This window comes from Chionomys nivalis, chromosome 22 (genome assembly GCF_950005125.1).
Source record: "Chionomys nivalis chromosome 22, mChiNiv1.1, whole genome shotgun sequence".
NCBI classification, from domain to species: Eukaryota; Metazoa; Chordata; class Mammalia; order Rodentia; family Cricetidae; genus Chionomys; species Chionomys nivalis.
The window spans coordinates 9,588,026-9,613,351 of NC_080107.1; the positions used below are offsets into that span (position 1 = coordinate 9,588,026).

A 25,326-nucleotide genomic window follows, 5' to 3' on the forward strand; every position below is an offset into this window, starting at 1 on the left:
GGACATTTTGTTTTTCATTCATCTTTGTAGTTGTACAGACAGTACATTAATAGTCAGTATATATGTTAGCATGCGTATCAGTGAGTGCATATTCAAGTATAGTTGAAATCACTCAGGCTGTAAGAAAGTTGAATTCACATTCTTACTAAATTAAGCTAGAAATTTCTTTTAGCATGTGACTCTTTTATACTCACTAGATTTTTTAAAATATGCTTTGCTGCATAGTAGAAATAAGGGTTTTGTTTTTGGGGGGGAACTTTACCTTGTCTTTCCTTTCAGTATTTTGATGTAAAATAGTATATTAGGCTTGAGCTCATAATACATTATGAACAGCTAGTTGAACATACCAAGATAACGCATGCATGTGCTCTCATTAATTTTCCCTAAATGGTATTCATTTAGCAATCATAACTTTTGATGACGTAACTTTAAAAAATTCTTATCACTGTGTTAGATAATAGTAATTATTCCAGAATATTCTTTATGTATGCTTAGTACACTAAGCATAAAAGAACCTTTATGGTTTGTGAAATTGGGGAAATATCTTGATATAAAATAAAATTTAACCAAATTTTGTTTTAAAGGAAAACATCTCTTCAAAGAGAGAAATAATGTGTGACTGAGTCAGTGCTACTAATTTGTCAATTTGCTAGCAACCTTTTAGAATCTTAACATGATCATTTATATTTGTGTACTTACTTCTTGATATTTATTTCAGATCAGACACCAACTCCAACAAGATTCCTAAAAAACTGTGAGGAAGTGGGTTTGTTTAATGAATTGGCAAGTCCATTTGAGAATGAATTCAAGAAGGCTTCAGAAGATGACATTAAAAAAGTAAGTTAACCATAAAATTTAAAAAAGAATACTTCTGATGAGAAACAAATGATAGTTTTTGCTTCTCGATTGGCCATTTTTTAACTTTTTACACTGTTTTCTTTATTGTTTGCATTAGATGCCTCTCGATTTGTCCCCTCTTGCAACTCCCATCATAAGAAGCAAAATTGAGGAACCTTCTGTTGTAGAAACAACGCACCAGGACAGCCCTTTACCTCACCCCGAGTCTACTACCAGTGATGAGAAGGTTAGAGCTGTGGAGAAGATTACCTTACATGCCTTTGTTTATTGTCTATATTTGTGGGTGTGCATGGCATGTGGAGGGCAGAGGACAACTTGTAGGAATAAGTTCACTTCTTACACTGTGTAGGTCCCAGCGATTGAGCTCAGGCTTTCAGGCTTGGTGATAAGCACCTTTATCCACTGAGCTATCTCACTATTCCCAAACTTGATTATTTTTAATCTTTATAAAACGTTAACATAAAATTTTATAATTCACTGTTGGATTGTGCAGTATATAAACAGGTATCTATATATATGTATGTATGTATATATACCTGTATGAATTCTTAGGGAAAATTCCACCTTTATAAGTAATTATCTTTATTAAATAATGTCAATTAAAAGAGAACTACAACCCATTTAGAAAATAAGGTGCTATTTTAAGATCTGAAAAATCAGTACAACTGAAACAATTTGAACAGGATAGTCAAGAGTGAGTAATTATTACTTCACAGTATATATTTTATATCAACAATGAATGATATTAGTAACCTGGGCTTCCTGGGCTATAGTTATGTGTTGAGTTGTATTATGATGTGTACTTGATCACTTTTTCACTTGGAAAATACATACAATAACTGCATTTATTCAGTGCCTACATGTAAAGAGACAGTGGCAGTGTTCCTTTTTAAATTGTCACTATAAAATCATAATAAGAATAGATTTCTACTGTGAGAATATGTATTGCTGATAGGGATATATCCTAAGAGATGTCTCAGCAATATAATCTTTCTATCCAAAGCATAATGTATTTACACAAATGTAGACTGTAACCTTCTACATACTTAGTATGTTACACCTGTCATTCCCATGTTATAATCCTGTACTACTTGATGCTACTGTATTGACTATATAGGTAGTTATACCATTACTGATATTTGTATTTAAGCATAGAAAAGGCACAATTAAAAATGCAGAATGGGAAGATGGTTCAGTGCGTAAATCTTGTTCCCTAAGGCTGAATTTTGAGCCCCAGGTCCCACATAAGAACCAGTAGCTCAAGCACCTGTAAATTTTTCATGCCCTTAAAGGGAGATGAGAGGCAGGGATAGGAAAATCTCCAGAAACTCATAGGCCTGCTGCCTAGTTTACACTGTGGCAGAGAAACTGTCTCGAACAAAACAGAAAGGTGAAGACTCCCACCCAGAGGTTGTCCTTTGGCTTCTATGTGTGCATGCCTGCACCCCCACACAACTATGTACACATACTCTTATGTTCATATATTACAGACCTACATATACCAAGAAAAAAAACCACTCAACAACAACCAGATCACCAGTATAAAAAAGTATAAATGGTGCACTTGTATAGGCACTTATGAGTAGAGCTTACAGATTGGAATTCCCACTGCCAGACTTAAGTGAGGGAGGGTCAAGTGCATGTGAAAACCTAGGATTACTTTATACTACTGTAGGCTTTACAAAACACTATGTAGACTATTAAATGTATCTTTAATTCTTTAAATAAGAAATTAACCTAGCTTACTGTAACTTTTATAAAGTTCATTTTTTAAACATTTTGACTAATAACATTTATCTTAAATCACAGACAGATGGTATAGGCACATAATAATGCTTTATTTATATCCTTATTCTGTACTACTTCTTCCCCTAGTACTGAACTGAACTCATACCGAGCAGGTACCCTGCCACTGAGCTACATTCCCAGCCCCCAACCTCAGAAATCTTGAAACTAAGTACATGTTCCCATTCATTAGAGATTTCCCAAAGTCATAACTTTTAATGATTATATTTTATCATTATCTTGATATATTTAATTATCCTCTTTTTTCTAAACATATTTCATTTCCACATTTATTACAGTTATTAAACAGATCCTGAGAACAGTCTTATTCCCCTCAGAGCATTCCTTCCTCTTTACATTTATCGGTTTTCATCCTTTGTGGCTACTTTATCATCTTCTAGGGGTGTTCCTTCTGCATTCTTTAGTCCTCAGTTCCTTTTAGTAGTACATAGTCATGCTAAGTTGAATAAAATCAGTTTTGGACCTCCTTTTCTGTTTAATTTTCTTTTAGGTGTATACCAGATATTTCCCAAATATGTACCAGGCCATGCATCCCTCCTGACTGTCAGACTTGTATCTAGTTCTGTGTTGGCATCTCCTGTGCCGTGTCTATGGAGCATCTTAGATGTCTGAAACAAAGGCCTTATTTCTTTCCTCAGTTTTCTCTTCTGAGGCATGTTGGCATATCTTTGTAATTCCTGCATTAGGAAGATGGTGTCAGGAGTATTGCAAGTTCAAGGCTAGCCTGTGCTAATAATGTAGTGATGAGGCAAGCAGCCTGCTTTTCGTCCCGTACGGCTAGCTTACACCCAAAATAACAACACATAAACTGTATTCATGTAAACACTGCCTAGCCCATTAGTTCCAGCCTCTTATTGGCTAACTCTCACATCTTGATTAACCCATTTCTAATAATCTGTGTACCACCGCGAAGTGGTGGCTTACCGGGAAGATTCTAACCATCGTCTGTCTTGGGTAGGAGAAGCATGGCGTCTGCCTGACTCTACTTTTTTTCTCTCAGCATTCTGTTCGGTCTTCTCCGCCTACCTATGTTCTGACCTATCAGGCTAAGCAGTTTTCTTTATTAATTAACCAATGAAAGCAACAGATAGATAGAAGACCCTCCTACATCATACTGAGTATATTTTAACCCTCCTGAGTTATGTAGCAAGCTCCTGTCTCTTCCTCCTACTCCCCTCCCTGTGCAAGACCACCCCTCCAACAAAAGAAAGAAAAATATGTATCCATCTACTTACTTAAGCCAGTCATTGAGGTGCCACCTTCAATTCTTTTTAACTTGACTTTGAAGCAGTAGCAAATCTTACTAGATTTTCTTACAAAGTAGGTTGTGAATCTTACCCTGTTTTGTGTTCCCTGTTGTCTGAGCTATCATCTTTCAGTTGGATCACGAACACCCTAATTCTCTTCCCCTACCTCCAGTGCTGCGAATGGAATCAAGGGCCTCCAGCATGTACTCTAGACTACTGGACGTTACTGATCTCTGCTTTTCTTACAAAACATGGGGCTGCTTTATTTTGTTTCATATTAATAATATTCTTGCCACAGCTTTCCAAGTTCCTGGGACTGCGTATAGGTGCATGGCACCATGCCAGGCTAAAACTTGTTTCTAACCTGCTCTGTACCTGATCTGTTATCCTAAGTTCTGGATGAGGGAACTTAAGAACTCATTGAGTTTTTCTTTTCCTAGCTCAAAGTCTTTTAGAGAATTGTTACTTAAGGGAGTTTATATCCATTCCTTAGGAAAAGCCTCTGATCTCAACTCTTCTACCCATCCATCCTCACTTCATGCTACTGTATTCATCAAATATTCCAAGGTTTTTCCTGCCTAACACTGCTTCCTTCTCCATTTCCCTCACTGTTGCATTATCCAGCTCTACCTACTCCTCTGCTCAGTCCTCCCACTCGGTACTGGTTGTTGAACACATCACTTGTACTGTGGAGGGAATTTCCTTGACTGTTTCACTCACTTCCTGTCACTCTGCCCACAAGTTCTTGAGTTCTAAGTTTTCAAATGTGCTGAAAAGCTGTAGTTACAATGTTACCAATTTCTCTTTCCAAGTATCTTAATAAGACTTTAACTGTAAGTAGCAGCATAAAGGCAGGTTCAAAAGAATATGCTAGTTAATGAGTTCTGGGTAAGGCCCTTATCTTTCTTTTGTAATCTGTAAAACTGTGGAAGAATATTAAGAATCATCCTAGCTGATTTATAAATTCTATTTCCCTTTAGTTCTGGAAGCTCTCAGCAGTAGTTAGTAATTTTGTATAATTCATAATACCAGTATTACTTGGTCTTTTGATACTAGAAAAAACTATTTGAAATTAGAAAACATTTTTATTAATTTAAAATGTCTTAAAGCTTTTTTGTTTTGTTTCTCAAGGCAGGGTTTCTCTGTTGTCCTGGCTGTCCTGGAACTCACTACATAGATCAGGCTGGTCTTGAACTCTGATATCTGCATGCCTCTGCCTCCCAAGTGTTGGGACTAAAGACTTGTGCCACCACTTCCTGACATCTTAAAAATATTTCTGAAGACCAAATTTGTTTAAATCATAATACTACCTTTCTGGATCAGTTTCTTGTTTCTGTAATATAATTAGCAAATAAGATAGGGCAATCCCTTCTAGGTTTTGTTTTCTCATTACTGACAGTGGATTGGGTTTGTATTTCTTACTGAAATTCTCACAGAATCATTGCTAAGTAGTCCAGCCTAATTTATCTTAAATTGGTAGGAAGACACATTGAACCAAAAAAATGCAGATTTGTTTCTTAAATTTTGAGAATTGCATTTGAACTTTACAGCTGCATCTAAGATATTTTCAATTAACTTTAGATAGTAATTTATTTGGAGGGTCATTAAGTATTATCTAGTGGTTGCTTTCAGAAATGTGTTACATTCTGTTCACTGAGGTACATGAATTAACTTGCATTTTTAAATACCACCCTTTATTTATCTTAAAATTAAATAGGAAGTACCATTGGCACAAACTGCACAGCCCACATCAGCTATCGTTCGTCCAGCATCATTACAGGTTCCCAATGTGCTGCTCACAAGTTCTGACTCAAGTGTAATTATTCAACAAGCAGTACCTTCACCAACCTCAAGTACTGTAATCACCCAGGCACCATCCTCTAACAGGCCAATTGTGTAAGTGCTTCCAGTCAGCCACTGACTGTACGTGAGTTGTAGGGTTTTCTTACTATGGTTTTTCCTAGAATATTTAATTACTTGAATTATACTATGTGTGTATGTATGTATGTATGTATGTATGTATGTATGTGCGTGCACTCGTGTGTACATGCGTGTGAGTAAGTGATCTGTTTTTCTTGTTTTTTGGAAATTTAGTATTCTTTTAAAAACAATATTGTCTAACAGACTGGAAAATAAATATCTAAACCTTAGCTAAAAATAGACTATAAGTTTAAGATGGTCTTATTTTTATGCTGTTTGACACAAAACATAATTATTTCATTACAAGACGACAATTGTCTCAGTTCTTAAAAGTAATTCCCAAGACTTTTCTGATGAGAATTTTTCCTTTTTCAAATTGGGAATTGATGATTTTCCCCAGTTTTGTTTTTTTTTTTTTTTTTTTTTTAGCATTCCTACATGGATTATGCATTTAAGATGCAATTTAAAAGAACTAAGTTTTGGAATTTGCCTTTTGGAGGTTAGAAGACATATTTTTAAGTAATAGGAGGAAAAAGACTGTTATTTTCCATAGGTGGTTGGTATAGATCTTTACATTTTCCCTTGTTTTGTTTTTCTTAGTCCTGTACCAGGCCCATTTCCTCTTCTATTACATCTTCCTAATGGACAAACCATGCCCGTTGCTATTCCTGCATCAATTACAAGTTCTAATGTGCATGTTCCAGCTGCAGTCCCAGTAAGTTGGAAAGTTAGACCATTTAAGTCTTTGTCTCAAAATTGGTCTTGGTAAAATAACCAGGAAATTTAATTGAACTGCTTGATTGGCTCACTAAATGGAATTTATCAAATGCTTATTAATGGGTGATATTTATTCATTGATACTTAGTCCTCGGCAAACATGATTGGATAGAAAACATTTTTCTGTACCTCCCCCCACAAGTTTTCTATATTTTGGGGGTACTCTTTCTTGATTCAGCTCCTTTCAGTTTGCCTAGATTTATGGAATTAAAATATTTCCAATTTTCTATTTTAAGATACTTGTGTTGGAATGCTGTCAGATAGCTCTGGTGTTTATAGTTCTAAAAGTTCTTCACAAAACTAACTTACCCTTTATGATTACATGAAGTTTACAGAATTCCTTTGATAGTCCATGCATGCTAAGGTCTAACCATTCATATCTAGGCCTGGTGACACATTAGTAATTCCAGCACTCAATCTGCAGGCATAGGAGGACCAAAAGTTGAAAGCTCGCCTCAGCTGTGATAAATATGAGACCATTCTGGGTCTCTTTATTGTGAGAAAATCCAAAAGAAGTTTTAAGAGGGACACATTAAATATATAAATTTTAGAAAATGTAGAGAAGATAATTAACTAACATTTAAACACATTGGTGGAGATGTGTGTTTAAGAGCTTGTACTGCTCTTGCAAAGGACCTAAGTTCAGTTCCCAGTTTCCATTTTGAGTGACTCACAACTGACTGTAACTCCAGTTCTAGAGGATCAGACAGCTTTGACCTCCATGGGCACCTGCACAAAGTGCATATACCCTACACACAGACACACATACACATAATTAAAAAACTTAAATCTTTATAAAGCACAGTATTTGGAATGATGAAGAATTAGAAATAGTTTTTTTCTATCCTCATATTTCACAAAATAATTTTACTCATACTTTTCAAATTAGTCTTCAACGTTTCACATTTTCATTCTGAAAAGCACTGTTATTTAGCAGAGCTGTTCAGAACATACTATTTTCTTTTTCTGTAAATTTTTATGATACAGCATCCTTTAATTTCTCTTAATAATTTTCTATAAAGAATACTTCACATCTTAATTGTTCATATAATTAAATAGTCCCCCCCACACCCTGGGGCCAGTGAAGTAGCTCAGTGGATAGACATTTGCCACTGAGTTTGACAACCTGTGTTCCAGTCCCCAGGTCCCACATGGTGGAAGGAGAGAACCAACTCCAGCAAATTGTCCTCTGACCTCCATATGTGTGCCATGGCATGCTTGTGGGAACAACTATACAAGATAAATAAGTGTAAAAACATTTTAAGTTTTATTCTGATATTACAAGGATAATAGTGTTGGTTCCTGTGGTATAATCCTTTACTTTGTAGCTTTTTGAGATTATTTTTAAAAGCGTACTTTATAGCAACATTCTAAAATTTATGGTTTGGATATGCTCCTTAGCAATATTAGTAGCATATTAAGTATTAACTTTATTTTAAAAATCTTTCTTCCTTCCTTTCTTATTTTGAAGCAGGATTCCACTATGTAGCACTGGCTTGTCTGGAACTCTGTAGACCAGACTGGACTTGAACTCACAAAGATCCACCTGCCTCTGCCACCTGAGTTCTGGGATTTTTTTTTTAAGTGATCTAACTATCCAAATTATCCTTTATTGAGGTAATCCAAAATATTTTGTCATCCTTAAATAGAACCTTGTTACTTAAATTGCATTATTTAAAAGACCTAGTGAGGACTTGGATATAAGGTTTGAGTTCTCTGTTTTGAGTATATTTTTGAAGCAAGAAATATTCTTGCATTGCATTTGAGATAAAATGGTTATCCTTTTAAATGTGCCTTTATTGAAAGCAGCTTGCAGTGAAAGAAGAGATCAGTCCTATTCACGTAACAGCTGCAGAAGTGGCAGACCCTGTTAAAGTGCTTCCTGAGAAGTTTTCAGGGACCCCTGCTGCTTCGTTATTACACGATTATATTACTATGTCAGAGCATATACAGTTTAGAACATTCTATACTTAGTAAATCAAAGTTGATTATGAAATTGTTATTTCTTACTATCACGCTTTTGATACTCCGTTGATATGAAAATTAGAATGTAAGAGATAATAGTGCAAATTTTTGCACCAGTCACTTTGAATATTATAAGTTTATAAGAAAAATTTTCAAAAAACCAGGTCAACTGTCACAGGCCTGTGTCACTTAGGATGCCGAGACAAAAAGTATGCAAGTTCAAAGCTAACCTGAACTACAGAGTGAGTTCAAAGCCATCCAAAATAACACTATGAAATTCTGTCTCGAAAAACAAAAGTGAATTGATGGCTAGTGATTGAGCTTTATAATAGAGCACTCACCTCATATACACAAGGCCTTGGGTTCAGTCCTTGCGGAGTGGGGTGGGAGAACCTGGAAATCAGTGTCTTAGAGAAATTGACAACTTTTAAAATTTTTATTTATTTTTTTCTGTTTCATTTTACATTCCAACCACAGTTCTCCCTCCCACCAAACTGACAACTTTTGAAAGATAAATCAGGTTATACAGTTTATCAGAGTTCACTGCAAACATAGTCAGCTGCAGTTAAAGTTTATAATTTTCTAAATCCAAAGGTTACAGATTATAATTGTGTTCAGTAAAAAATGTACACCTTGTTTTTAAATGCTGAGTCAAAGTTATTTTTAATGTCTTTTACACAGCTTGTTCGGCCAGTCACCATGGTGCCTAGTGTTCCAGGAATTCCAGGCCCTTCATCCCCTCAGCCAGTGCAGTCAGAAGCAAAAATGGTAAGCAAGGGTTGTTTTCTGTTTTTAGTTCTCTCTCTCTCTCTCTCTCTCTCTCTCTCTCTCTCTCTCTCTCCCTCCCTCCCTCCCTCCCTCCCTCCCTCCCTCCCTCCCTCCCTCCCTCCCTCTCCACTAAGGCCAGCATTTTATAGTCATGGGCTGAATTACACTATGGAAGAACTAGAAATTTTGGAAAAGGAAAACTTCCCTTAGTGTAGTGATTGACTAATGACACTTTAATATAAAGGGTAAGCTGGGACTAAAATTGTGGTTTCTGTCTCTTGTCTGGTTTGGAGTATGACCTTAAACTCCTCCTGGTGGAAGCTCTGAGTAGTACAGCTCTGAAAGTGGTGCTGAACGGGTTTTAAACATAACTTCTCCAAATAGTGTGCCAGTTAGAAAACATTTCATGGGTTAAAAGGAAAACACTATTTTTCTCAACATTAAAAAATTCACATTATTTAAAAAGATGAGCTATAGGTTAGGAATCAGGAGTTTTTATTTTAGTCCTTATGCTCTATCCTCCATTCTTTGGGTCTTTTCCCCCACATAGGCTAGGCAAGTACTCTGCCCCTGAGCTACATTTTCACACCCTATTTTTTGTTTTATTTTGCATCAGGGTCTCACTAGGTTGTCTAGGCTGGCTTTGACCTCGCTCTATTCCTATACAGACTTTGAACTTGGGATCCTCTTGCTTTAACTTCCATAGTGCTATGATTGACTTTCATTATCTGAAATTAGTTTTATTTTCTGTAAAGTAAAGGAGTAAGCTTTCATTCCTGCGGTTTTTTTTTGACTCAAGTCTTATAAACTGTCTTAACTTTCTTGACAGATTTATGAAGTTTCTCATATTTATCAAAATCAGTGTATTAGACTCTCTATGATCTATTAATGATACAATGATACTTTGTCCTAATATCAATTAATATATCCTAGTAAATAATAGATAAGTATTGCTAGATTCTTTCTTTATTTCCTTCCATTCTTTATTGACACTGTGGTCATAAAAATTTGTGCATCTAAGAATATAATTTATTGAAAGACTTAGTGGGTTTTTTTTTACTACTGTCTATTAATCTGAAATTTGTACATGATAACGTCTGTGTAAAGCTTGTATGTCACCTGGATAGAGGATGTTAGAGGTTCATCAATGATGTAGTTACTGTGTGTGGTGAGAGAGGAGCGCACGGACTGAAGGGGAAAAGCTCTCACAGTTTTAGTCAACACTGTGAAAATACTGAACTGGGTCTTTATTTAATGACAGAGTGTTCTGCTATACGTTTTCTGTTTAAATACGTTGTGGTAATGGGGAAATGAGTTTTAATTGCCATGCATGCAGAAAATAAAAGCGAGTCGAGCAGGAATGAGAGGAAGGGCCTGTTGTGGTGCGTGTATCTGGACGCGGTTTCACATGGTGTAGCTTGTAGCTTACAAACCGACCCCTAACAGGCACTAAGGAAATTCATTTGACTGTAAGAACCATCATTCTAGCATCTGTTGAGGCTAACGGTGAATCTTTGATTGAAAGCCTAAAAATATAAGAGGGAGTCAGAATGACCCACTTAATCCAATTAAATTTTTATTAGAATTTTGCTAATGCAAAATAGCCATATTTTCATGATTACTTCTTTTAGTTGGAGTAAGTAAATATACTTTTCTTAATTTTGATTAAGTAAAAAACAAAAATTACTTTTTAAATTTTCTGTGTGTAAGAGGATATGTGTACCTGTTCATTTGTATGTAGAGGCCAGAGAAGGTGTTCTGTGACCCTTCACCTTTTTTTTTTAATTTTATTTATTATGTGTAGCAGTGTTCTACTGGCATGTATGATTGCAGGCCAGAAGAGGGCACTATAAGATGGTTGTGAGCCATCATATGGGTGCTGGGAATTGAGCTCAGGACCTCTGGAAGAGCAGCCAGTGCCCTTCACCCCTCCAGCCCTCACTTCACCTCACTTTTTTAGAAAGGACCTCTCACTGAATCTGGAGTTCAGCATTTGAGCTGGAGTGGCTAGCCAGCAAGCTCCTGGAATCCACCTGTCTCCACAACCCCCAGCACTGAAGTTATAGGTACATGTAAGCACTTTACTCACTGAGCCATCTCCCTAGTGTCTTCCTCTACTACCCCTACCTTGATTTTTTTTTAATGTTTATTTAGTTTTAAATTGTGTGTATGCATCTCTGTGTATTTGTGGATATGTACACATGAATGCAGTTGCCTATGGAGATAAGAGGCACCAGATTTATAGATGCTTGTGAGCCGCCTGATGTAGGTGCTGGGAATCAAATTTAGTTCTTTTAGGAATGCTCTTTACTGCTGAGCCATATCTCTAGCCCCATTTTTTTTAATGGTGGAAACTTTTTTATATATGCAAGATACATAAAAGTAAACAGGATATAATATACTGATCACCCAGCGCCATTTGTTAGTAATTAACTAGTAGTAAAACCTGTTAGTAATTCAGGTTTTAACTGTACTTAACCTCCATTTTAATGTAAATTTTATGTATATTGAAATAAGTCACTTTTAACAGCAAAGTTCTGGGAAATACATACATTACTTGACATAGACTGTTGTCATATAGACCAGACCATAAACATATACCCAGAAAGTTTTTCTAACCCATTATCTCTGTTTTGTGACTTGGCACCATAGCTTTTAGTTTAGTATATATAGACTCATACTCTGTTTTGTGTGCAACTCAGCATATGTCTCTGAGATTTACCCATGTTGTTAAATATATCATAACCTACTTTATTTTATTGCAGAGTAGAATTTTATTGTGTGAGTGTACTAAAATTTTTTAGTCTTATTTTCTCAGTGATAGACACTTAGCTTCCAGCATTGATCTATTGTGAGTAAAACCACTATGTACATTTGTACACTTCGTTTTCTTGTCTTGTAGTGTCTCTACATTTATAGAGACACAAATGCTCATCGAGGTCCCTGCCACTGAGCTACATTCAGACCCAGCCACCACATGCACTCTTATGTGTCTCTTTGTGGGCATGATTATTTATATTTTCTTGAACAAATACCTGAAGAACACAATTGCTGAGTCCGATACATATTTAACCTTTTTTCATGTAGCCCAGGCTGGCCTCAAACTGTAGTTAAGGACAGCCTTGCATGTAGTCCAGGCTGGCCTCACACTGTAGTTAAGGACAGCCTTGAATGTAGCCCAGGCTGGCCTCACACTGTAGTTAAGAACAGCCTTGAATGTAGCCCAGGCTGGCCTCACACTGTAGTTAAGGACAGCCTTGAATGTCTCATCCTTCTGCTTCCACCACCTAAGTGCTAGAATTATAAGCAGGTGCATTTATGATGCTGGGAATCAAACTCAGAATTTTGTACATGTGAGACAAGCCTCTGACAACTGAGCTACATCCCATTTATTTTTATAAGTTTTTCTCTTAATCTACACCTTGATATTTTTTTTTAGACAAGTTCTTACTTTATAACCCAAGCTGGCCTAAAACTCAAGTTGACTCAAATTTGAAGCAGTCTGTCTACCTCAGCCTCCCAAGTAAGTGCTGGGATTACAGGTGTGAGTCGCCGTGCTCAGTTCGCTTTACTTTTCTTAAGACTGTGTTTGTAGTCTTGTGCTAATTTTTTCCTTTTTTTCTAAGCTTTAGCTTTTTACAGGAGTAGCTTATGTCATTTATTGAAATTTTTTATTTTTTATTGTAGGCATTTATAGCTATAAAATTTTCTTGTATTCATCAGTTTTGATATACTACAATTTCATCATGATGAATCTTCTAATTTCCCCTATGTTTTCTTTGGCAGGTGGGTTATTTAGAAATATATTATATAATTTTCACATATTTGGGGATCTTTCCACTTAGTTTGTTATTGGTTTCTATTTTAATCTTGTGAGAACTTGCCGTCTCTGGGGATTGTCAAGCATTTGCTTTACAGCTATTTCTGTCCCTTACTATTTATTTAACAAATATTTCATGCGTACTAAGACATTCACCAAGCAAAATGGTCAAAATTGAGATTTTTCTTGGATACATTTCTAGTGATCACGAGACAGTCTAGAATTCTATCATCTGTAATGGAATTATTGATTTATTTTTAACACCCAGAGCATTAGGATTGTATGCTACAAATGAGATATTTGGGTTTTGTTATATTGATGCCATTCATGATGACTTTTGTGCACAAAAAATATATAATTCAGGAACAGCTTTTAAAAACAATTTACACTGAAACACAATAAAAGTTTACATGTATTAAAGTTACAGATTTGATGTTTTGCTTTTGGTTGGTTGGGTTGTTTTTAAAGATTTATTTATAGTGTTCTACCTGCATGTATGATTGTAGGCCAGAAGAGGGCACCAGATCTCATTATAGATGACTTTGAGCCACCATGTGGTTGCTGAGAATTGAACTCTCAGGACCTTTGAAAGAGCAAACAGTGCTCTTAACCTCTGAGCCATCTCTTCAGCAAAGTTACAGATTTGAAAACAATTCTGAAAGTTCTCAAAGCAACTTTGAAGCACAGTTACATTAACGGCTGCTTTTTAAAGTTTTTTTTTTTTTTTTTTTTTTTCGAGACAGGGTTTCTCCGTAGCTTTTGGTTCCTGTCCTGGAACTAGCTCTTGTAGACCAGGCTGGCCTCGAACTCACAGAGATCCACCTGTCTCTGCCTCCCGAGTGCTGGGATTAAAGGCGTGCGCCACCACCGCCCGGCTGCTTTTTAAAGTTTTAAGATGTACTTGATTTAAACTATGTTGTATTCCTTCTGTAAACTCAGTACCTCTTTCCTCAGTTTTCTAAGAAACTTTCCTAAGTTCTCTAATAGCTGCTAATGTAGTGAGATTTGATTTTTTTTTAAAAAAAATATTCTTATATTACTTTAAAGCTTAATAGTTGAGGTTGTCTTGTTGCTTACATTAAAATCATATAGCTAAATCAGCCTGTCGATCTAAATGTTTTAATCTGAAATTCAAGAATAGAGGCACAGGTATTTCAGCCCAGAACTGAGAGGCTAAATCAGAATTGTGAGCCTGGGGCTAACTGGGCAACTTAACAAGACTCTGTCATCAAAAACAAACAAACAAAAAACGAAAGAAAAGAAAGAAATCCAAGGATAACCTGGTCTTCAATATAAAAAATTTCTTTAGATATTTTTAGAACATAAAATACCAAATAAATACAACTTACACACTTGAGATTGACTTTTCAATGACCAGAGGGGCCAGGTAGGTAAAGTGTTTGCTATCAAACCTGATGACCTGAGTTTGATCCCTGGGAGTTACATGATAGGACAGAACCAACTTATACAAGTCGCTCTCTGACCTCCATACATGCATATGTACATACAAACACACTAAATAAGTAAATAAATAAATGTAATAAAAATTTTTGAGGAAAGGCATAAATTCAGCATCCAATTTAGCAAGCTTCTGGGAGTTGAAAAGATTTAACAAACATATAGTTTTATCATTCCATCTGAAGAAGGTTGCCATTGAGTTCCTGTCCCAGGAGTGTCTTATCAAATTAATGATTTCCTGCACCAGAGATAGAACTCCGCGTCTGTGCTTTCCAAATGTCTGAGTTCTCACTCCCATACCAAGATCTATTATGTAATGCTCTAAGTAATTCTGGCTTTACCTGTCTGTAGCTCCCACTTGAATTTCCTTTTCACTGTGGTAGTTGGAATTTGCTTTGTTGTTTCGGTAGTGATGCTGACTTTCGATTATCTGAACATCTTTTTTAATGATTTATTTATTCATATTTTATGTGTACAAGTATTTTTGCCTGCATATATGTTTTAGGTCATGTATGTTTATGTACTACATGTGTGCAGTCCCCAAAGAGGCCAGAGGAGGACATGGGATCCTCTGTAACTGGAGTTACAGACTGTTATGAGCCATTGTGTGGGTGCTGGGCATTGAGTTCTGTTCCTCTGGAAGAGCAGCCAGTGTTCTTAGCTGCTGAGCCATCTTTCCAGCCCCATGTCTGAACATTTTAAAACATTGTTTGAATTACATATATTTCTCAAAAGCTTATTTTACTACATTGATTTTAATCTGTCTGCATTTGAAGATGGTCACAGATGATCTAACTCCCTAATTTTAGGTACCCCACTACCTATAGGTAGATAATATATGTTTGTATCTACTACAAATACACAATATAAATATTTCGTTTTTTTGCTAAAGCTTGCAGTTCACGTGTTTAAAACATTTTAAGGAACTTTCAAGTTTTGTGGAAACTCAAAAAATGTGATACAGAAATAAATAGAAACTCACAAATATTCAAGTTTATAATGTTACTTTTTAATACTATAGAAAATTCTTAGTCTTTGTAAATTTCTACAAAATTACACTAGTTCTCTTGAAATTTAGACTTAAGGATTTTATCATTAATCACATAAACCACAAACCATTTATTTATTTATTTAGGTTCTTTTGAAACAGGGTTTGTCTTTGTAGCCCTGGCTATCCTGGAACTCGTTCTGTAGACCAGGTGTTCTCCAATTCACAAGAGATCTGTGTGCCTCTGCCTTCTGAGTGTTGGGATTAAAGGAGTATGCCACTGCTGCCCCACTAGATACTTATTTTTTATATTGCTATTTTAATAATGTAACTTTTCTGAATGTTTATAATTAAAAAACAAAAAACAAACAAACAAACAAAAAAAAAACACCACTCCTTGAGTAAGCTGTTAATCACCTTGGAATTGTGTTTAGGTTTAGTAAAGTGAGTTCCTCCAGAGTGACTTCTTTAAGACCTGTGTGACAAACCAAACCAAGAAATATCTCTGTGCACAGTTGGTAGCCAGTGGCATTCTGCAGGGGGTTTCTACTAAAAGCTGACAGAGTGCATCTTGGCAAATGTTCAGAAACCTACATTACCTTCGCTGGGCCCTGCGTGGAACCTCATGTTCAGCAGAATTCTTCTGACCTGTCTCTGCATGCCGAGCTAATCAGCAAACACCTAATGAGCCCACACCAAAGAAACAGACCCTCTCCCAACCGACTTCATTTTCCTTTGCTCTCTAGGGGTGGAAAGACAAGACTTCATGAGGACTGATGATACTGCAAAGACCACAATAATGATAATTAACTTGCTGAATTTAGAAGATTATGCTGTTAATTAGTTGCAAAATAAAGATAAGTACTACCGCAGCAGATGGTAGGATAACACCCAGGAGAAGGAGGGTTATCACTCTGATGAGCTGCTGCGGCACATGTGAAATATGGATCTGACTTGTTCATAAATTGCTCCTAGAGCACATTATCTTTTTCTTTGAACTATGATAGAGTAGTTTATTCCTACTAAATTCTGACAGATGTGATAAACATTTATTTTCAGGTGCTGCATAAACATAGAACATAAATAACAATTTTTTCAGCAAACACCTCTGAAGAATGAGTGTATCAGATGGTCAGCACAACAGACTATTCATCCTTTAACTGGCATAACCATTTCCTAAGAAAAAATTTAGTATAGCAGTTAAAATTTATACCATTAAAAATTAACTCTGAACACAAACACGTATGTCTGCTTCTTCGAAATACATTTTATTCTTTCAAACAGTGAATACCTTTACCTTAAAATTAAAGCTATGCCTTGGCTTTGTTGCACTTGTTGGAGATTATAGACCCTGTAAATCTTATTTAAAGTGTTCAACCTTTATTTCTCTAGATACTCAGTTTTTATTTACTTAAGCTTCTCTTTTGAGAGGAATACTGCTCTTATTTTGGACTTAACAAATATATGATAGTGCTGGGCGAAAGCTTTTATTTTTGTGAAGCTGTTGTTTAAAATACTGAATTACTAGTCAACAGAACTTCTTTTATCTCTGTTTTAATTTATTCCATAATTTTGAGAAGAAGCTTCAGTCCTCAGTTTCGTCACTTGTAACATGGTGATTGATTTCTGTATCTCTGCCAGTTCCAAAGGTCAGTTTGTAAAACTAATGTCCCTTGTGTTTAGGTTTGCATTGATTATTTTAGCAAAGGTATTTGGCCTTGAAAATATTGTAAAAATGAATATGAGTGAATTATAGATGTCTTTATATCAGTTGTGTGAAAGTTTACTACTTTCATCACCTTGTTTAATCTTTTGTTTTGCTTTTTTTTTTTTAGATTACATGTACTTCTGTAATTTTTAAAATTGGCAATTCAGAGCAATGTCAGTTAACCCTTAGAATCTCTGTCTTGTAGTTTATACCCCGTAGCACACTTCATAAGTCAGAGCCATTGTAATCAGTGTAACAGCATGGAGCCAACATTAGTGCTTCCTCACTGGATGAGTGCTGTGTACCCTAGAGCAGTCAAGGGAGGATAATGAGTGAGTCCTGGTACTGCCGTAAGCTCTCTATATGGTAGTAACTTAACCTACTAAAGATTATTCAGGAGAATGATGTTTATGTACTTCAGACTCCTCTATGTGTAGTTACTGTATTTCATTAATTTTGAGTTAAGCTCTTGACTATAAAACTTTAAATACTTTTTAATTCTATGATGTTTTCTACCTAAGGCATTTTTAAGTTTTCCCTTCACAAAATTTACTAAGCTAACCTGTGAATACATTATACATTTTTTTTATCCAGAAATGAAACCCCTGCACAGATTAGCTGTTCTTTGTATTTTGATGTCTAACATTCTAATGATGAAAGGCATAAATCTGAAGCTTGGCCACCTCCCCAGAGTTTCTTCCACTGTTCTGATTATATGACCTGCAATGCTGTTTTCCAGCTTTGATCTTTCTGCCTTTACTTCTTGAAGATTTTTTTAAATTTTCCCGATTCTAGTCAGTTACTGATTTGTTAGTCATCTGATTTGTTTTAATCCTCCCATTCAGCATTGTCCTATCTGTGTTAGTTTATCTTTGTGTATTTGTTACTAACATTATTTCTAATTTCTTAAAAAAAGAAAGAAGGACCCAGTGATCGCATCTGGATTCTGTGGTCTTGCACATCGTTTGTGTAGACTGCTGGGCCATAGCAGTGCTTCCAAAGATTCCCAAGGACATTTGGAAAACGAAAAGTGTTTAAGTTAAACTCTCCCAAGTTTTGCCCCTGTGCTGAGAGCTTACAGGCTTCTATAGCTCTTTTGAACAAATCAGGGAACCTGCTAATGAGATAGCTCAGTGGATAAAGGCATCTGATAGTAAATCTGACCACCTGAATTTGATTCCAAGAACCCACCTGCTGGGGGCTGGAGAGATGGCTCAGAGGTTAAGAGCATTGCCTGCTCTTCCAAAGGTCCTGAGTTCAATTCCCAGCAACCACATGGTGGCTCACAACCATCTGTAATGGGGTCTGGTGCCCCCTTCTGGCCTGCAGGCATACACACAGACAGAATGTTGTATACATAATATATATATGTATACATATACTAAAAAATATATATATAAAAGAACCCACCTGCTGGAAGGACAGACAGAATGTTGCATACATAATAAATAAATAAATAAATAAATAAATAAATAAATATTTTTTTTTAAAAAGAACCCACCTGCTGGAAGGAGAAAGCCAACTCCCACAAGTTATCCTGGCCTCCACCTGTGCTCCCATGTGTATGCATGTGCATACACACAAAACATTTGTTTATGAAAAAGAAATAAGGAAACCATATTTGAGAAATCCCTTTACGGGTTAGTTTTGCATGTTACATTTAATTTTCACTTCTATTCTTACAAGCAAATTATCATTAATTTTCTAAATAAGACACTAAGACTTGAAGGTTGAAGATTTGTTCAGTCGTAGTTTGAGAAAGTTAAATCTAAATTTGTATCTTAGTTGTATAAGGCTTAACAGTATGTGTGCTGACCAATGAAGTTGGTAGAACCTTGCAAACATTGTGCTTTTGTCATTCATAAAAACAGCTGGAAAAGAGGAAAAAACATGCCTCATCTGGGTGACGTGGATTAGGAGTTGACAGTGTTGATGTTTACCGCTCTCATTTAGTTCCCAGTGGTTTTTATTTGAGTAATTCAGTCATGTAGTCTCAGACGATCTTTTCTGTTCCGTGGTTTTAGTAATACTAAGGACAGTGTATACAAAGGTATCCTGGAAGATTGTGTACTTGGAAAGTAGGTCTGTTTACACCTAGTATTTGAACTAGTTTATTTGCTGTATGACCTTGAGTAAAATGATGGTTGGTTAATTTATAAAGTGGGACTAGTCTCCAATTAAAAACACATTGGGAACTACTGATCATAAAATAGCACAGATGAATCTCAAGTGTGCTTTACAGAGGCAAGAAGCAGATTTAAGTGGTTATAAACTGGGTGCAGCCTTTTGCTGTGATAGTTTGGATAATACAGAACACTCAGCATCACAGAGCAGATTGGCAGACCCAGGGGCAGGGATGGAGGTGCTCTGACAAGAGGCAACAGGGTATTGTGTTGACAGAGTGAACTGCTCCAGGATGCATGTTGCTTGAAACTCTGAGAACTGGAATACAATGAGTAAATCACTGCACACAACATACACCAGTGAAGCCTTAACTGCCGACTTCATTTTAAAATCAGATCCCTAATCTAAAATGATTGACAGAAGGAGGAAATGCCCACTAATACACAGACATAATCATGATCCCAGATGAATTCTGGTGGCATTTTTATAGAATATGGACTCTATATAATGAAGAAATTGCTAAAGTATGGATATTTGTAGAATTTAAGTTGGAATAAATGAAAGCAATTCTAGTGTTGGTGGGAGCTGCGGGCTCATGGTCGCCTGGCTAACTTAGGCCCCAAAATAACGACACACAAACTGTATTCTTTTAAACACTGCTTGGCCCATTTCTGTTCATGTATGTAGCACCTTGAGGTGCGCTTACCAGGAAGATTCTAGCCTATGTCCATCCTGGGTCGGAGCTTCATCGCGTCTGCTGGGGAGAGGGGAGCATGGCGTCTGCTCCAGAGAGCAGAGCTGTTGAGTCTGAGCTCACTTCCTCTTCCTCCCAGCATTCTGTTCTGTTTACTCCACCCACCTATGTTTTAACCTATGAGGGCCAAGCAGTTTCTTTATTTTTAACCAGTGACCTTCCTCCATCATTCTAGAATTGTTTAGGAGACTTTTTCAAAAGCTCTTCTTGAACAGCTATGCTTAGATCATCAGAGAAAGTAGAGTAATGATTGCCAATGATCTGTTTAACATTTAACATCTCATGCAGTTATATTTACACCTAGCAAGCACTAAATCAACTACAACATGACTCTTACACACACACACACACACACACATTCTATCTACGTGTGTATAGATAACTCTTTTCCTCCAGATACAAAATTAGTCTCTTAAGAAAATTCAGAACTTGAGCTATAGCTCAGTGGTAGAATAATTGCATAGTACCTACAGAGCCCTCGATTCATTTTTTTATTAGTGAGAAAGGAGGGAGGGATAAAATTATCTCTGACTCATATTTGAGGCTTAAGGGCTATATCTCAGTTATTAAGAACAGGGTCAGCAATAATGGCTCTAGGTCTCTTAGGTCACTGAAGTCCCTTCATTAATCATGTTTCTATTCATCAGTGGACTATTTGCTAAAACAGGATATAGAAAAATACACAAGACAATCTCTTCTGTTAAAGAGCTTATTATCTAGTTGGTTAACAAATAATTGAATGTATAGAAATTCTATTATAAGCTTCATTCAAGTTTCATTCATTCAGTGTGTGTGTGTGTGTGTGTGTGTGTGTGTTTGTTCTCGAGTTTGAGCATTTGTGAAACAGGGTCTTACTATGTAGCTCTGGCTGACCTGGAACTTCATGCATAAAACAGTCTGGCCTTGAACTCAAGAGATTTTTTTTTTTTAATTTTTTTTTTAAGATTTATTTATTATATATACAGTATTCTGTCTGCATGTATACCTGCAGGCCAGAAGAGGGCACTAGATATCACTACAGATAGCTGCGAGCCATCATGTGGTTGCTGGGAACTCAGGACCTTTGGAAGAACAAGCAGTGCTCTTAACCACTGAGCCATCTCTCCAGCCCCCTGAACTCAAGAGATTTAACTGTCTCTGTCTCTCCCCAGTGCTAGAATTATAGGCATACCCCAAGCCCAGTTCAAGTTGTATCTTTATTTAAAAAAAAAAAAAAACCTTCAATTGTTTCTAAAGCATCATTCTAACACTGGATCTTTCATATTTAAATTCCTGAGATCTGATTCAGTTACTGGCAAAATGTAAAGTAAAAAAAAATAGATCTTTCAGGGCTGGGGAGATGGCTTAGTGGTTAAAAGCATTTGTTTCTCTTATAGAGGACCTGGATTGGTTTCTGTCACCCACATGGTAGCTCACAACCACCTGTAACTCCATTCCAGGGGATCCAATGCCCTCTTCTGTCCTACATGGGTACCAGGCACACAACACAGTACGCGTACATACATGCAGGCACTCACACATACACATAAATAAATCCCAAAGGAGGAATGAAATGGTCTTTGTACTGGGGAAGGAGAGGACCATAGATTTAAATTTTAAATTCTTCAGTATTTTAGATCCTCATAGTAGCCTAAAAAAGGCAGCATCAGATTGTTGAGATGGCTCATCTGGTAAAAGTACTCCAACCCTGGAATCCATGGTAGGAAAGGATCTACTCCCAAAAGGTTGTCCTCTGCATGTGGTGTATGTACACACACAAAAATAAATAAAATACGCTTAAAATGCAACATCCAGTCATCATCCTAGTAAATACTAAGCACCTGAAAGCAGAGATCAAATAGGCCTGTCTAGAAGAGATTAAGGCTGATAAAAGGGGCATGGGCATAGGGTTAGAGAGAGAGATGAAAACATGCAAAGAGTTGATGTTCTTTATTAATTTTTGTTTTAATTGAACAAGACTGGATACAGTATTTTCAGTTTTTTAGGTCTTCCCAGAATGAAGTACAACAAAGTATAAAATCCTATAGTTGTGATAGATAAAGAGCAAAGCTTTCCAGGGTTCTAGTTTGTCATAGTGATATTTATTATAACCCAGTGAAATGAAAACAAACTTTAAAGCCAAATGTATTTATGTGTTTTTTGATGAATACTATCTTTTTAGTTAGTCAAAGAATATATTGAGAGTTAGGCTTGCATATAACACAGGAGCCATTTTTCAAAATAGTGTTTGCATTTCAGAGATTAAAGGCTGCTTTGACCCAGCAACACCCTCCAGTTACCAATGGTGATACTGTAAAAGGCCATGGCAGTGGATTGGTTAGAACTCAGTCAGAAGAATCTCGTCAGCAGTCCTTACAGCAGCCAGCAACCTCTACTACAGAAACTCCGGTATGTGTGATGCTGTCATCATTCACCACTCTGGTCATCCTTAAAAAAAAAAAAAAAAAAAAAAAGTACAGCTTATGCGACTTCTTTATCTATTTATAGTCTCTAAGCATATGATATAAATATAGCCATCTTAATTTGGCGTTTATTTATGCTGGTAGAGATTGAATACAGAACTTCAAGCATGCTAGACAAGCTTGCTAGGTAAGCTCCCTTTTTCTGAGACATATCACCACCCCTAATGCTCAGATTTTAGTATTAGTTATTTGAACAAAGAGTTAAATGATTATTTTATTTCTTAAGAGTATGTAGAGTAAGAAATTAGTTTGGTGATATGCCTGCCGAACCCATCTTGAGCTTATTATGTTCATAAATCCACATTTTATTTGGTTATGCTATTTTAAAATATACTTAATAATAGATAAAATAATTTTTTAGGTTTTTCCTTTTAAGCACATGCTGGTAGTCCAAAGTTCTCTTTCCTCAGCATCGTTTTCAAGAGTTTGTTTCTTGTCCCCCACACTGCCATATTCTGTGGCACAGTTTGGGATTTGTAAGGCGATGAGGGTCCCTAACATTGGACAGTCTGTGTACTACACAGGGTGATTAGTGACTGAAGATTCATATCCTGGGCTGATCAAAGATAACTAAGCTGACCATTAATGAAAATCAAGTTCCGGTAGGCTTCTCCTTACCTGGAAAATAAGTATTATTATAAAAACAACTATTTATTTTAATAAAACTGGCATATTTAATAAATTTTATTTTAAAATAGAATTGAAAAATGGTTGTGATTAGTTTTCAAGTGGTTGAATAGCTATAAAATCAGTTAAAAAGAACATTTACAAAAATAGTTTATTAAAATACACATGCATTTTCTTATTTTATTGAAAATGGATTTTTTTTTCCATATTAATTTTCATTATGGTTTCCCTTCCCCCTACTCTTTCCAATTCCTCCCCCATCTCCCCTCACATTTGTATCCACACCCTTTCTTTCTCTCATTAGGAAACAAACAGGCAGTTTTGAGACCAGCCTGGTCTACAGAGTGTGTTTCAGGATAGGGCTACATAGAGAAACCCTGTCTTGAGAAAATAAAAAGAAGGAAGAAAGCAGTCCTCTAAGAAATAATAATAATATCATAAATCAAAAGCAAACAAATTAGAATAGGAACAAGAAACACATGTAGACACTGAGACACATATATTCATACATATAGGAATCCCATAAAAACCCCAAACTAGAAGCCTTAATATACACAGTATACATAATATACATCCTCAGTTCAAAATGAAATGAATTCTCTGACTTAACATTATGAGACAAAGACCCTCCAAAGATTCCTTTGAGTTTGTTTTGTGTTAGCCACTGCTATTGGGCATGCAGCCTACCCTTAAGTAGTTTGATTCCCCAGTGAGACTCCCTTGGAGAAAACTAATTTTTCATTTGCAAGTGGCTGCCAATTGAAGGTATCTTCTGGGTGAGGGATGGGGGTATGTGTCTACTTCTTTCATCGCTAAGACCCCACCTGGTGCAAACTCCACAAGCCCTGCGCATGCATGCCTTTTGTCTGGCTGTGGATCTCTGTATTTGTCCCCATCTGCTACAGGAAGAAGCTTCTCTGATGAGGACTGAATAGGGCATAGTAGAATGCCATTAGTCCCTTCATTGCAAGGCAGTCAATAATACAAATGCTTTAAAGAAGACATTCTCCCTACATCACATCGAGCATTTCACTATCACATAGCTTAGTTATTTAAAAGGAATTCAGCCACAGAATGATTTTCATGTTGTTCCAGAGTACTAATGATGATCATCAAGTTTCATAGCATAAAGTTAGCAGCTCTCTCCCTTTTATACCGTGCCTTGCCTGTGTTAATTTACTCAGCACAATAATGTCACAAGCTTCCCTCCATGTTGTTACAGGCTTCTCCGGCTCACACAACTCCGCAGACCCAAAATACAAGTGGCCGTCGAAGAAGAGCAGCTAATGAAGATCCTGATGAGAAAAGGAGAAAGTTTCTGGAACGAAATAGAGCAGCAGCTTCAAGATGCCGACAAAAAAGGAAAGTCTGGGTTCAGTCCTTAGAGAAGAAGGCAGAAGACTTGAGTTCACTGAATGGCCAGCTGCAGGTAAGGGGCATAAATGCAGCTTACTTGTGTTTATTAGTTAGGAACATAGTTTTTCCATTTCTCTCTAGATGAGTCTCCAAACACTTTAAGACATGATGTATACTGCATCTGTGTGGACTCTGTAGTAAACCATGGTCTCCTAAACCTTTGTGGATGATGACTGAAGTAATACCAAACTTTCAACACTGGCACAGTGAAGAAATGTTATATATAACTGTTTATTTGTGTGTTTCACAAATACCCTAATTACCTTGCTTGAACTTTATAAAGTTCTCAAAAACTTTAAAACTATCACTGGGGTTTGTTGTTGTTGTTTGGTTTTTGTTTGTTTGTTTTTGGTTTATATTAACCATAAAGCTGTTTCAGTGGCAGTTTTGTCATTCTTTCTTTGAATTACAGTTTTATTTTGTTCCTGTTTTTGTGTGTGTGTGTGTGTGTTTTGTTTTTTAATTTTAAGTGAATATAGTGATTGTGAAAGGTACCAGATTGACAGCTTTGGAAACTGAAGGATTCTATTTATCTACAGAACAGGTACAGTTTGGCCAGTGGCAGAGCAAATGATTTCATACTGCCCTGCTGATGTGCCTCAAATACATTTCTTAGGGTCTTGTGTGG

General features: G+C 36.3%; 1 protein-coding gene across 2 annotated transcripts in view; it reads left to right on the forward strand.

Moving 5' to 3' along the window:
* Positions 1 to 25,326, forward strand: part of Atf2 (activating transcription factor 2) — a 76,305-nt gene that overhangs the window by 40,000 nt on the left and 10,979 nt on the right. Inside the window, exons 6-12 of one of the 2 annotated variants that reach the window (XM_057755318.1) lie at positions 719 to 837; positions 956 to 1,084; positions 5,629 to 5,807; positions 6,432 to 6,546; positions 9,255 to 9,341; positions 22,432 to 22,581; positions 24,505 to 24,711. In XM_057755318.1, the coding sequence (XP_057611301.1) occupies positions 719 to 837; positions 956 to 1,084; positions 5,629 to 5,807; positions 6,432 to 6,546; positions 9,255 to 9,341; positions 22,432 to 22,581; positions 24,505 to 24,711 (986 nt within the window). The remainder of the gene's footprint in view (positions 1 to 718; positions 838 to 955; positions 1,085 to 5,628; positions 5,808 to 6,431; positions 6,547 to 9,254; positions 9,342 to 22,431; positions 22,582 to 24,504; positions 24,712 to 25,326) is intronic. The other variant, XM_057755319.1, reaches the window with a different exon arrangement.